Below are 15,346 nucleotides of genomic sequence, written 5' to 3'. Positions count from 1 at the left end.
TACTAGCATCCACGAAGTAAATGGATTTTATCAAAAAATTGAAGTAAATGGATTTTTTAAAGAAAAGTAATTAAGATGTAGCAAAAATTATGCCTCGACTCGTCCAGAACATGTTTCGAGAGTGCGTGCTAACCAATCAACATGACTTGGAAGCCGGTGTCCCCATCGCAAAAATTGTTTGAGAGCATGAAGAAAGAAATGTGCGCTAACACAGGAAGAAAGATATATCTGGTGCAGAAAGCATCAGGGACCAGAAGAGCTTGATGAAGATTGTTGAGGGCGCGACGAAGACAAGTTATGCATAAACCTTGGATTTTCTTTTTTCTTTTCGCGGGGTCATAAACCTTGGATATTCAAGCCAACAATTAATTAGGGGTACACTTAAAGAGATTTTATAGAGTAGGGGGGCAATGGCCCCCTTTGGGCCCCATGAAGCTCCGCCACTGCACCAAACCTTACATGCTCCCAATTTTATGAAATTCAAATTTGAACATTTTGAAAAAATTGATAAAAACTATGAACGTTCGCAACACATATGTATACAAATCCCTAAAAAAACTCAGATCCAAAATCTAAATACACATTGAAAAACATAAAAGACAAATCCATCATGATTAGTGTAAAACGAAGACAAAAGCAAAATGGCCTATTCATACCTGAATTTCTCCTTTTTGTTTCTTCGTGTGTATTTTGAATTTTTAGGGGTTGTACACGCTTGTCCTGTCCCCCCAAAAAAAGAATTTTTAGAAACAATTGTCTCACGACATATTAGAGATATCTAGTTATTGAAGACGAGGGTAAGTAAGAATAACGAATTGCACATCATTTTTTATTGTCCTTTCTAAATAACGTTACAGCCATAAGATAAAACAGTCTTATCAACAATTGTACATGCTCTAAGGACTGATATAATTGGATATTTTTCCATATCTGGTAAAACCATGGAATGCAGTACAAACTATGCAAAGGACAGGTTTTTGGTCTTCCCTGGCGGCGCTTCAACTGCTCCAATCGGCATATGCCTCTGGTGCTTGCTTGGTTAAGTCAGTCGTCCGGTCGCACGTCATCGCTGACGCGTCGCTTGAGAAACGGAATAGGAATATACTCCCGCATATGCGATGCGGTTCTGTTTTGCCGGCCCTCATCTTCCATGTCTGTCGGTGCTGTCTTTTGTCATATGCTCTTTGACAAAGAGTCTTTGTGAATTTTTTGAACACAAAGACCAGCTGACAAAAGCCGGCACTGGTCACCCTGATTGTACACAAAGATGCGGCCTCCATTGCTGTTGCCGCAACGATCTTCACCCAGGGCAACAACTGCCAAGCACTGCGCTCTCTAGCTATGTTCATTCCGATTCCCGTCGTAAAAAATGTAACGCGGGTTATCAGCCAATTTCGCTACAGTGGTAAGATCTGAAAGGCGTTGATACAGATCATTAATATCAGCAGCATTTCTCTGCCATGTACGTACTGTAGTAGCAATGGCACTCCAAAAATAGATCATAACAAACAAAACCATCAAGCATTTGAGTTTCACATATAGTATAATAGACTGAAAGCTTCTATCGCAAAACGATACTGCTCAGCCACAGAGCAGCAAATAGAGAGCGGCCGGGCAAGAACACAAGGGGCTGGTGGAAATCATCATAACAACATGAAACTAAGAGCAAAGGAAAGAAAAAAACAGCCCAAGAGATTATGAATGAACCAGAACGCAACAATGGCTGGAACTCACAAACGTAACAACACGCACCACGCAATTGCGAGAGACGACAGTCAAATATACGTAAATGAAAGCAAGATCTAGCACAAAAGCAAACACAGCACAGTAAAAATAAACCACCATGGGATGCCAGAAATGTATGATCTAAGTTTAACATCTGTTACATCACCACAACCATCATCAAAACCATAGTCTCAGTAGCACCACATACAAACAACAACATAGTAAGGAAGACACATAGGGAGAAAAATACCGCGCCTCCCTTCACAGCAAGAGCCAGTACCAAAACATGGCCCCAAAATTTAGAGCTTGTCCTCGAAGCCCCAAAATTTAGAGCTTGTCCTCGAAGTCGGATAGGGGGGTCATCTGCTCCTTGAGACCCTTCCTCTTGCGGATCTCCGTCACGAGCGTCGCCGACTGGGTGCCAGGGTCCAAAGGATCGGAGGCCATGACGTCCCAGTGGTCAAACACACACTGGGGGAAGGCCTGGCCGGACGTCGCGGCCCTCAGGGTGCTCGAGAACCCGAAGGACTCGATAACAGGCAGGTAGGCCTTGATGTTGTAGAGTGGGGTACCTTGCCTCTGCATCTCCTCGAACACGTGGCCTCTCTTCTGATTCAGCACACCATAGATACCACCAAGTGCGTTCTCCGGGGCCTGGATCTCAACCAGGTACACGGGCTCCAGCAGCCTTGGCTTGGCAGTGAGCTGAGAAGCGTAAATGACCCTCCTCGCCGTTGGGATAACCTGACCACCACCCCTGTGAATAGCATCAGTGTGGAGAACAACATCACAGACCTCATAGCAGATACCACGCATGTTCTCCTCACACAATGCTCCTTCTTTTGATGCCCACTGGAACCCAGCCACAACAGAGTCCTTGATTTCATTCAGATACTGCACTCCCTTACACATGTCAACAACCATGTTGGGGCCAGTCGTCTCAGGTCCAAAGCACCAAATCTTCTTGGCGAGATCCTTGTCCCACCCAAACTCCTCAGACAGGATCTTGGAGCGCACCTTAGGATCATCACGCGGGCCAATGCGGCCATCATCGATAGCCTCAGCCAATCCCTCCTCCAACGGGCGAGCTTCCATGTAAAGACGGTTGTGCTTGTTGGGGGACTTGCTCATAACGGTACGGCAGGACTTCTCCAGAACAGTCTCACGGAAGGAGACAACAGGAGGGGAAACAATAATTTCAGCACCACCCATGAAGTCATCCTGCAGATCCTTCAGACAGATTTCAAGGTGAAGCTCTCCAGCTCCAGCAATGATATGCTCACCAGACTCTTCAATGGTACAGAGAACCATAGGATCAGACTTGGCCAGACGCTTCAAACCCTCAACAAGCTTAGGAAGATCAGAAGCCACCTTGCACTGAACAGCAACACGCACAACAGGGGACACAGAGAACTTCATTGCCCTGATTGGGCAGGCATCAACTTCCTTCTCATTTGTCAGGGTTGCATTCTTGGTGATGAACTGATCCAAACCAACCAAAGCAACAGTGTTACCACAGGGAACATCCTCAACAGACTCTTGCTTCTTTCCCATCCAGATAACAGTACGCTGGACACTCTTCACATACAGATCCTTCTTCTGGCCAGGAACAAAGTTGGGACCCATGATACGGACCTTCATGCCAGTTGCAACCCTCCCGGCAAAAACACGTCCAAAGGCAAAGAATCTACCCTTGTCAGATGCTGGAATCATCTTGGAGACATACAGCATAAGAGGACCGTCAGGGTCACAGTTTCTGATAGCATTTGCATATACATCATCAAGGGGGCCCTCGTATAAGTTCTCCACACGATACCTCTGTGCCTTTGAAGGAGAGGGGAGGTGAAATATCATCATCTCAAGCAGAGCACGACTGGCAGGCAGCCAAGTCTGCATCACACGCTTCATGAGAGCCTTTCCCATCAAGTCCTTCTCATCATTCTTCATGGTCACACCAAGCTTCTTCAACATAGGCCACAACTTATCCTTCTGATCATTCATGCAGGTGGCGATGATTTGCTTGATTGGCTCATAGCAGAACTGAACAAAACCTCTCTTGCAGGTAGCTGTCCCAGTGTTCTTGGTGGTCCATTTCTTTGTGGCTGGGTCAAAGAAGTTCTCACCCCACAGCCTCTCCATCATCTTCACCTCATCAACACCAAACTTGGAGGCATACATCTTAGCAAAGTTTGTAAGGGTGAAAGCCCACCCATGCAAACCAGCAGAGAATGCAACAGTCCCCTTTTCTGGGTACACTTGGACATCACCAAGGAGCACATCTTCATATGTTGCCATGATGACATTGGCATTTTCGATGACACGGGAGAAAGTCTGATATGCTTCCTCACCTTCAAACTGAAGCTCAAGGAAGCATCTGTCCATCTTGTTCACGGTGAGGACGGGCCTAATCCTCTCACCAAGAGCTTGGCGCAGCACAGTTTCGGTCTGCACACAGACACCCTCAATACAGTCAACAACCACCAAAGCACCATCAGTGATACGAAGAGCAGCTGTGACTTCCGAAGAAAAGTCAACGTGGCCAGGTGAATCAATAAGGTTGATCAGGTATTCATCTCCATCCCTGTCGCCCTTGTACATCTCAAGTGATTCAGGAGTCATCTGATAGAAAAGAGAGATACCCGTGGATTTGATTGTAATACCACGCTCTGCCTCATCTGCACGGGTATCGGTCATGCGAACATCCCCAGCAACTTCCTGGGCGATAATCCCAGCAGCTGCCACAAGGGAATCCGTAAGCGTAGACTTGCCTGCAAATATGTAAATAATATGTGAGAACAGTGCACAAGCATCTGGTTTGACAGTTGAACACAACCTATATGAATAGAAAATCGAACATGTTAACTCATATAAGGCAGAAGTAGGACACAGCAGTACAGTACTTTCAAACAATCAGGAAACAAAAGAAGGTACAAATAAGCTCAACAAGGTTTTTAGCAACATGGTTAAGCAAAATCTAGTGGGACATTGCAAACAGAATATAAGGACATCAATATTGAAGTAACTAAGTACAATCATGTAAATTTCAGATCCTACAAGTGTAATGCATTCAGGGACAATGTGAGAATACACCAAACTGGGGAGATATAAGCCCTGGGATGGTATGTCAACAGTAACATTTAAGCTTGGTGAAGCAGAAATCAGTCATATTGGTGAAGCAGAAATCAATCATATAATAAGCAGTGGTAGTAAACTCCAGGACACAATAAGATGGATTGGTTTTAGGGATGAAACTAATTATGCTCCACTTGTTAAATTGACCCATTTAAATAGTTTCAGTATTTAGAATTAAATACAGTAAAATTAAGAGGCTGAAAACATTGATTAACAAAGATTCTACTGTATGAACTCAATAATTAGAGACAACTGTATGTTCAGGCACATACCGTGGTCGACATGAGCAATAACAGACATGTTACGAATATTATTTTTCTTGTCCATAATTCCGCGGAGCTCCTCCGCAGTAAACTTCACCATCTTGACTGGTTTTGGATATCACGCTGGGAATATAGTTCCTGTTCAGAATGGAACAAAAATTAAGTAATTAAAACCACAACTGAATAAACAGAAGGCTCTTACTACTGTTGGGCACACATTAGCTTCAAGTACAGTACCAAAAATACTTTAACCAACACTTCCACAACCACACCCACTAAAATGAAATATGTGTTACAGTCAACCAAGCATACTAAAACTAACTTATGGGAACTGAAGACCATGTTCTGAAAACTTAATTGCCCAAAGTGCGTTCAAAAGGAAGCCAGAAAGCAACAATGGCAACCAATTTTTAGAGCACTCGACATGACAGTATGCGAAAGAAAGCACAAAACAGTAAGAAAGATAAGAAAGAAAAGCAGTCCATTATCTGAAGTGTGCGCAAGTATGAAGCACAAACAGGTAATGGATTTCACTAGCTAAACCTTCAAGTACCTACAGATCTGTATAACTTTGTGGATCATAGAAACATCTCTCATGAATCAATCATATGTGGATGGAGAAAACAAATCAGATTCGAAACAGAATCGTAGTTTTATGCAAAGTTGATTTGTGACAGAAGGTAGTTTTAGTTTTATGCACACGTGCTGACTGTATTATCATGTAGTAGTAACTACCACTGTAAACACTAGAAACAATGCGATGCACAGAAGGTCATAATGTTGAGCTCTGAAATAGGTGCAACCAACCATGCATGGGGAGCACTGAGAAGAACACCAGAAGATAGTCACATAGGATCAATTTAACCAAATAAAACAGATGAGGGATAAATTCACCCATAATACCTCAACTATAAGTAGATAAGAACTGACACACCATTCTATAAGAGTCTCCCGTTCTATATACACAATCAAATTAAATTAAACATGCCAAGCAAAGGTATGCATCACCATTTCCTCCGCCCTGAACATGAGAACAGAGAACGAAACCAACCAGGGTACGGCAGGCAGGCAACCGAGTGAGCAAAACCCTGCAGCTTGAGCATGCTAAGAGCCCGTGGATGAACAGCAGCGCAGCAAAAAATGGCGAAAAAAGCTAACGGAACACCACATAAAACAGATCGCCGTCCACCACGGCGGAGCGGGCAGATCCTCGCTAAACACGACGGGGCAAACACCCTTAGCCACCGCAGAAGCGCATCGGAAGCGACGAGCTTATCTATCTAGTGACGTCAGCACAAAGTCGTCGCCAGGAACAAGCGAGCGGGACGAACGAAGCAGCAGATCTACCGCGTCTAAGAGCATCGAAACCACATAGGAATAATCCCAGCGGCCACGAACCCAGCAAAGGGGACTGGACCGCATCGAGCTAGCGAGGAGGCTGGACTAGAGCCCGTGAAATCGGTCGGCCAGGTAGCAGCCAGTAGCTAGCTAGCAGGGACGCGCCCGCCGACGGAGCAGCCGGAGAAGCAGCCGGAGGGCGCGGGGGAGGAGGCGGGAGGGGAGGTTCGGCTCACCTTGGGGGTTCGCCGAGAGACGAGAGGTGGGGAAGCGGCGGCGCTCCCGATCCGTGAGAATGGAAAGGGTTCAAGGAAGTGAGGACTCTCTAGGTCGCATTTGCTGGCCGTTATATATGCTATTTTGTTGGTTCCGTGCGGGCCAAGATGCGCGCGGAGCGGAGGGGGAAGGCCGGCCACGCGAAATGCGGCCCGCAAGTGAAGCTGGCCTGTCTGTTGTCCACTGTGGAGTCGGGCCGAAAGGGATGATGTCCAGGCGTGGTGAGAATTTCAGATGAGAGCTGAGCGTGCCTCAAAAAAAAAAGAAGATGAGAGCTGAGCGCAGACGTGCTCGGCAACACCGACCGCAGCAACGGCCAACGATGCTCGGCAACATAGGGCACGGGAACGGTCGACGATGCTGGGCAACGCCGACGCGGGTGCTGTGGGTCGCCGGCTGCTAGGGTGCAGCAGGTTCCCCGTCAGGTGCTACATGCCGCTTGCGACTGCTCCGACGGGGCCGTGCAAAGAGGGATTCAAATATGAAGAGGAAAAATGGGGATCTCACTCATGTGGGGGGGAGCGAGTGGCTCTCGTTGTTGCGCTGGATATAATGCGGACGGTGGTGCATGGGCCCCAGGTGGACGGGTGACATACGATGAGTGCAGCACGATCAACCTTGATCGGACGGCTCGCGAGGCGGATGGCGCGAGAGAGAAGTCAATCGCAAAACGAAATCTTCTCCATGTAACATTAATAAGATTGTGGCACGTTCTTCTCCCAAAGGATGTTCCCTTAAGATGCTTCCCCTTTTCTTTGCTTTTGTGCCCGAATATTTCTTGACCTAGAGGGTCAAGTCTTCCTCAAAGTCAACCTGACACGAGGTATCAACTTCTTCTCTCGTAGCACATCCGACCACCTTCTTGGCCTTTAGCGCTAGATTGGAGTTCTTTATTTCTTGATCAATCGCCATTGTGTTCTTGGACTTGATCTCCAAAAGAAGACACAACTCGATTGGGAGTCATTCGGTCATAGTCGGGATGTTGGTGGATCATCATGATCATAGTATGATTCGTAAAGACCATGGCTCCAAAAGTTTCTCGAATCCAACACAAGTGACTTCAATCTCCAGAACACCTCTTCAGTGGTCTCTCTCACATTCCTTATGGACAAATTGACGAACAATGACCAACCTAGATCTCTGAACATTGTCATGTCCTTCAAATATATCCTCAATGCAATCTCAAATTTCTTTGGGGGGCTTGAAGATAGCAATGGAATTGGCATACTCATCGGTGGTGGCAAGCCGGAGCATGTTGAAGGCGGTGGTAATGAATCGATCATCAACGGCTTCCCTTGGTGTAAGGCTTGATGGGTCCTTGGGCTTGAAACCATTCGCAATCACCCATGAGAGTTGTGTAGAGGCACTGTAAATGTGAGACTCCAGAGTGAGTTTCCGCTTAGAAAATGTGTTAGCTTTCAAAGGGGGCGGAGGCCCAACATGATTAATATCCGGATGTTGGATAGGTCATAGTGTGTAGTGGCACTCTATGGAATTGCGAGGGGTGCAATTGTAGGTTCGGGGAGAGCAAGATGTTCTCTTACATCGTCCACATCACGAACCTCACTTGGAGCAAATGAGGATTGTGCGGATGTAGAGGCTTTGACTTTCGAGCCCACCTCTTCCTTGAAAATGGAATGAACTTCTTTTATCATGGCGGACTTAAAAATCCAACATTAACGTAAAGTCCACCATGGTCAAGGCAACAGTTGTGTGGTGACGGGAAGCTCACCATGTACCATAGGGGCACCACCGGTGGATTTCCCGGCATCGACCTTATTCTCTTTAGGCGGTAAGCCGTAATAAAGATCCATAACTCTAATATCCATTGAAATGATCGACATGATTGACTAGAGATGGTGAATAGGAGGCTACGGATTTTAAGCTTATCATTTAGGTAATATTTTTGGAGAATCATGCTCAAACTAAGCTTTCATCCAAAGATGAATGCAATCAATCAAAATTATTGTTAGCTCCGCCACTTTATATTTTCCCTTTTAGCGGAGAATTTGATGGACGAGCCTCAGCCCTATTTTCCCGTACTATTTTTGTTGGCAATTAAAAGTCTGTCTTGTCTTTTGAAAAGTATTGAAATTTCATAAAAGATAAAAGTAAGCATCCATAAAGCGGCCAGAACACACTGACCAAAGCCAATCATCTACTCCCCCGTCCCAAAATTCTTGTCTTAGATTTGTCTAAATACGGATGTATCAAGTCACGTTTTAGTATTAGATACGGAGAGAGTATTATTTGTATTTATGAACATCGTGTCCAAATTAAGAAACCTGAGATCACTTTATTTTAGTTAAGGTATGTTTGATTTGCAGCGTAAGGTTTCCGCGTCTAACCTTAGTCGTGCCACAACATCTTAGGCATGTATTTAGTTTATTGCCACACTTAGCTGCCACACTTTTCTAGCTATATGATCCACATGTCATAGGCTCAAATTTTTTGCCAAATCTTGCCACACTTGTAGTAAACATTTTGTTAGCCACTCTTTGCCTAAGCTTAATTGTGGCAAAGTTGGTCATGAAAACAAGTCATTAAATGGCATGCCTATGTTTCAGCAAAAATTAAAAGGTTGAAGCTTATTTGCAAGTGTCATAATTACATAGAGCCCGTGTACAACTACTCAGTACATTGCATCCAGTAACAGTAAAGAAATAGCAGACAAATCAATTATATGCCAGAATTTACCATGAACAACTTCAGAACTCAATATTGCTATGACCGTGGAGTAAGAGAGTTACTGAGCATGAAAATTATGTGAATATTCTTTCATGCCTACAAAGGTTCAATCTGTAGTATTCCGAAGAGATACAAGTTCGGATACTCTCGGCATTAACAGATGCTTCTACTACAGTATATTCTCTCGGCAAGTTCCTCTAATGTACTACATCCTCCGTCTGAAATGTTGTTTGCTCAACAGATGTATCTAGCACTAGGGAGCAATTTCTCATCATCAGTGCGTGTCTCGTGAAAATGGAGAAAAACAAGTACAGCATAGATTGAAATACAACTGACAGAAGATGGAACACATTTTGATGGGCATAAAACATGGAAGGTAAAATGATGATAAGAGCAGGAAGAAATACTGCAAGTAGAGGAGCTCTCAAGATCATTAAAAATATAGAGCAAGACTAGAGCAAAATAAAGAACCAGGCAGAGATCTCAAGATCTAACACAAAAGCAAACAAGACATCAACAAGAACTACCATAACAGATATATAGTCTAAGTTTTAACATTGATAGACATCAAAAGTATCGCGACAGATATATAATCTAAGTTTTAACATCGACAGACATCAAAACAAAGTGCCAGTATCACGACAGATAGGAGTACATTCCAATAGCAATACAGCGACGACGACTCAATAGACAGATAATAGTGCAGCTCTCTTAGCAGCAAAAGCAAACTAGACCATGTAACAGAAGCAAAAGTTTAGAGCTTGTCCTCGAAATCAGATAGAGGGGTCATCTGTTCCTTGAGACCCTTGCGCTTGCGGATCTCTGTGACAAGGGTCGCGGACTGGGAGCCGGCCTCCAAAGGATCAGAAGACATGATGTCCCAATGGTCGAACACACACTGGGGGAAAGCCTGGCCAGATGTCGCCGCCCTGAGGGTACTTGAGAACCCAAACGACTCGATGACCGGGAGGTAAGCCTTGATGTTGTACAGCGGGGTACCAGGCCTCTGCATCTCCTCAAACACGTGCCCTCTCTTCTGATTCAGAACACCATAGATACCGCCAAGTGCATTCTCCGGGGCCTGGATCTCAACCAGGTACACAGGCTCCAGCAGCCTTGGCTTGGCAGTGAGCTGAGAAGCGTAAATGACCCTCCTGGCTGTTGGGATGACCTGACCACCACCCCTGTGAATAGCATCAGTGTGCAGAACAACATCACAGACCTCAAAGCAAATGCCACGCATGTTCTCCTCAGCCAGAGCACCTTCTTTCGATGCCCATTGGAACCCAGCCACAACAGAGTCCTTGATTTCATTCAGATACTGCACTCCCTTACACATGTCAACAACCATGTTGGGGCCAGTCGTCTCAGGTCCAAAGCACCAAATCTTCTTGGCGAGATCCTTGTCCCACCCAAACTCCTCAGACAGGATCTTGGAGCGAACCTTAGGATCATCACGCGGGCCAATGCGGCCATCATCAATAGCCTCAGCCAATCCCTCCTCCAATGGGCGAGCTTCCATGTAAAGACGGTTATGCTTGTTGGGGGACTTGCTCATGACAGTGCGACAGGACTTCTCAAGAACAGTCTCACGGAAGGAGACGACGGGAGGGGAAACAATAATTTCAGCACCACCCATGAAGTCCTCCTGCAGATCCTTCAAACAGATTTCAAGGTGAAGCTCTCCAGCTCCAGCAATGATATGCTCACCAGACTCTTCAATGCTACAGAGAACCATAGGGTCAGACTTCGCCAGCCGCTTCAAACCCTCAACAAGCTTAGGAAGATCAGATGCCACCTTGCACTGAACGGCAACACGCACAACAGGGGACACAGAGAACTTCATTGCCCTGATTGGGCAGGCATCAACTTCCTTCTCATTTGTCAGGGTTGCATTCTTGGTGATGAACTGATCCAAACCAACCAAAGCAACAGTGTTACCACAGGGAACATCCTCAACAGACTCTTGCTTCTTTCCCATCCAGATAACAGTACGCTGGACACTCTTCACATACAGATCCTTCTTCTGGCCAGGAACAAAGTTGGGACCCATGATACGGACCTTCATACCAGTTGCAACCCTCCCGGCAAAAACACGTCCAAAGGCAAAGAACCTACCCTTGTCAGATGCTGGAATCATCTTGGAGACATACAGCATAAGAGGACCATCAGGGTCACAGTTTCTGATAGCATTAGCATATATATCATCAAGGGGACCCTCGTACAAGTTCTCCACACGATACCTCTGTGCCTTTGAGGGAGAGGGAAGGTGAAATATCATCATCTCAAGCAGAGCACGACTGGCAGGCAGCCAAGTTTGCATCACACGCTTCATGAGAGCCTTGCCCATCAAGTCCTTCTCATCATTCTTCATGGTCACACCCAGCTTCTTCAACATAGGCCACAACTTATCCTTCTGATCATTCATGCAGGTGGCGATGATTTGCTTGATTGGCTCGTAGCAGAACTGAACAAAACCTCTCTTGCAGGTAGCTGTCCCAGTGTTCTTGGAGGTCCATTTCTTTGTGGCTGGGTCAAAGAAGTTCTCACCCCAAAGCCTCTCCATCATCTTCGCCTCATCAACTCCAAACTTGGAGGCATACATCTTAGCGAAGTTTGTAAGGGTGAAAGCCCACCCATGCAAACCAGCAGAGAATGCAACAGTCCCCTTCTCCGGGTACACTTGGACATCACCAAGGAGCACATCTTCATATGTTGCCATGATGACATTGGCATTTTCAATGACACGGGAGAAAGTCTGGTATGCTTCCTCACCTTCCACTTGAAGCTCAAGGAAGCATCTGTCCATCTTGTTCACGGTGAGGACAGGCCTAATCCTCTCACCAAGAGCTTGGCGCAGCACAGTTTCGGTCTGCACACAGACACCCTCAATACAGTCAACCACCACCAAAGCACCATCAGTGATACGAAGAGCAGCTGTCACTTCCGAAGAGAAGTCAACGTGACCAGGTGAGTCAATAAGGTTGATCAGGTATTCATCCCCATCCCTGTCGCCCTTGTACATCTCAAGTGATTCAGGAGTCATCTGATAGAACAGAGAGATACCCGTGGATTTGATTGTAATACCACGTTCTGCCTCATCTGCACGGGTATCAGTCATGCGAACATCACCAGCAACTTCCTGGGCGATAATCCCAGCAGCTGCCACAAGGGAATCCGTAAGCGTAGACTTGCCTGCAAACATGTAAATATGGGTGAGGACGGTGCAAAAGCATCCAGATTGACAGTTGAACGTGATATACATTAATATACACTTGAACATATTAACCACTGAGAGATGTAAAGTACAGCACAACATTAAAGTACATTGAAACAAACCATGATTAAAAGAGGACAAACCAGGTATTTAGTAACATGGTTAACAAAATCTGGTGGGACATTGCAAACAACATTAATAGAAGGAAATGCATTTTTGTGTTACTAAGTATAACCGTGTAAATTGAAATACATTCAGCAACTAGCAGGAGCATACACCAAACTGGGGAGATTTTGAGCCATGCAATTATATTCTAATAGTTGCATTTAAGCTTGTTAAAGCATTAATCAATCATACAAGCAGTAAGAATAAGCTCCAGGAGACAGCAAGAGCTGAAACTTGTATTAAAACAGTGAAACAGTTATTAATATAGAGATCCAGGTTCTAGAAATAATATGGCACAACTAAGAGCAGGCTACAAAAACATCAATCTAAAAGATTATACTGTATAAACATTATAATTAGAGACAACTGACACTGTTCAATCACATACCGTGGTCAACATGAGCAATAACAGACATGTTACGAATATTATTCTTTTTATCCATAATTCCACGGAGCTCCTCCGCTGTGAACTTCACCATCTTGACTGCTTTTGAATGTCACGCCAGGACTACAGTACCTGTTCAAAGAATAGCAAGCTATCAGAATCAAGCACTAATACAGTTCGAATAACTATACATGAAATCTGGCAGTAATATAATAATGGATGTCCAAGTAATTAAAACCACAATTGTCCACTCGAAAGTGCACTTAACATTGGTGTACAACAATAAGGTTCATACACTGCTACAAAACTACTTTAACCAACACTTCCACCAACATCCCCTGAAATATATAATATGGTCAACTGAGCTTATTAAATTTAATATATTAGGACTAATAGAAGTGCACTGAGAAGGCAGCAACAAAGCAAGCCCAAACAATATTAAGAGAACTGACAGTCACAGTATGAGAAAAAACAACACAGCAATAACAAAGAAATATTATGCAGAGCATACATGCAAAAGCACTGAAGCAACTATGAAGCAAAAACAGGAAATGGATTCACTAACTAAAACCCCAAGTACTTCCAGGTCTGTGGAGCTTATAAAGGGGTGGTACATAGATAAAAACTTCTCCAGAAGATTATGTCAAATGGCAAAACAGTGTAAAGGTGATTACAGACAAAGTCAAGACTTGGGTAAATGTAATAGAGGCTGATTTGTCATGGAATCACAGTTTTATGCGCTAATGACTGTGATATCATGTAACTACCAACATAAACGCTATAAATAATGGAACAGAACGTCATTGAGTTGAAACTCTCAAGTGGCGCAACCATCAAATACCAAGGAAAACACAGAAAATACTAGCACATATTCATCCAAACGAAATAATGATCAGATCAGACCGAAATTCATGCAGAGTGCCTGAACTGAACTTACATAAAACACTGAAACACACAGATGATAAATATCGGTAGCTCTCTTTCAAGTTAAAATGAACATGCAAAGCAGTGATACAATTTTCTCCGATCTGAGCATGAGAGCAGAGAATAACACCGACCAGGTTACGATAGGCAGGCAAGCGAGCGAGCAAATACCCTACAGATCGAGCATTCTAGCAAACCTCATGAACCAACAGCATAGCAAAATGGCCAAAACCAACACCGGGACAACAGATCCACGTGAATCACGACGGAACAACAACCTAGCGCGCATCTACAGACGTCAGAACAAAACCGTTCGAACAGGCGAGCAGGACGAACAAGGCAGTAGATCTACGGCGCTTGAGAACATGAAAAACACGGAAGAACGACGACAGATCCAGCGACGTGAACTGAAGCGCGTCGAGCTAGCGAGGAGACTAAAACCGGTGGAATCGATCGAACGACTAGGCAGCAGTTAGCACGGACTACGGAGAAGCGACGCACCAACGAGGCGACCGGAGCGCGGGGAGGAAGGAAGGAGGGGGAGGTCCGGCTCACCTTGGGGTTTCGCTTCCGGCTCCCGAGCCGAGAGGTGGGAGATGAGGAAGCGGCGGCGCTCCCGGAGGAAGAGAATGGAAGCAGGGGTGAAGGAAGAACCCTAGGGCGGCATCGCTTGCCCGGTATATATAGTGCTAGTCTCCCGGCCCGGATACGTGAGGGCCGAAAGGGGGGAATGGGCACGCGACTGCGGCCCGCGGAAGTGAAGGGTAGTCGTGTGTGGCCCGGCCCGAGGGATGGCCCAGAGACCAGCCGAGTGATGTGAGATGAACGAGCGACTCTTTCTTGGAAACAATAAGTGCCGAACGTCAGATTTTGGACGTTTCAGGCCGAACGCTGTTTCCGCCGTCCGTTTAATTCGCACTAATCTTAATGTTAGCTCAGTGTCCACGTCACTTTTCGCGGTTGTTCGGTGCGACACGCGACCGAAACGAACGCGTACGGCTCCACCTTACCCCTCTTCTCTCCCTGCCGTCCCTCACTTTCTCCAGCTCCAATTCCACCGTCGCCGGTGATGGAGCTAGCCCTTCCATGGAGCCTGGGCATAATACAACGGGATGTGCTTCATGGGCATTTGCCCACTAAGACTGGTGATTAATTATCCAGCTCCTACTGTAATCTAATGGAAGTTTTTTGGCAGAGCCCGAGCATCTGCCGAGCGTCGCCGGGAGGGGACTC

The 15,346-nt window shown here is 45.5% G+C and overlaps 2 protein-coding genes across 2 annotated transcripts; both read right to left on the bottom strand.

Moving 5' to 3' along the window:
• Positions 1–1,828: 1,828 nt before the first annotated feature.
• LOC123123608 (elongation factor 2) lies at positions 1,829–6,913 on the bottom strand. Its single transcript, XM_044544145.1, has 3 exons — positions 6,695–6,913; positions 5,130–5,258; positions 1,829–4,493 (listed from the first exon to the last, which is right to left on the bottom strand). Exons 2-3 carry the CDS (start codon positions 5,218–5,220, stop codon positions 2,053–2,055), a joined length of 2,532 nt encoding a protein of 843 aa, XP_044400080.1. The 5' UTR covers positions 5,221–5,258; positions 6,695–6,913; the 3' UTR covers positions 1,829–2,052.
• Positions 6,914–9,935: 3,022 nt separating this feature from the next.
• On the bottom strand, positions 9,936–14,865 carry LOC123123607 (elongation factor 2). Its single transcript, XM_044544144.1, has 3 exons — positions 14,669–14,865; positions 13,193–13,321; positions 9,936–12,617 (listed from the first exon to the last, which is right to left on the bottom strand). The coding sequence occupies exons 2-3, from the start codon at positions 13,281–13,283 to the stop codon at positions 10,177–10,179; spliced, it is 2,532 nt and encodes an 843-aa protein (XP_044400079.1). The 5' UTR covers positions 13,284–13,321; positions 14,669–14,865; the 3' UTR covers positions 9,936–10,176.
• Between the last annotated feature and the right edge of the window lie 481 nt (positions 14,866–15,346).

Source organism: Triticum aestivum, chromosome 5D (genome assembly GCF_018294505.1).
Source record: "Triticum aestivum cultivar Chinese Spring chromosome 5D, IWGSC CS RefSeq v2.1, whole genome shotgun sequence".
Taxonomy (NCBI): domain Eukaryota; kingdom Viridiplantae; phylum Streptophyta; class Magnoliopsida; order Poales; family Poaceae; genus Triticum; species Triticum aestivum.
Note: the sequence above shows the minus strand (reverse complement) of the source record. Positions and strands in the feature narration are given on the sequence as shown.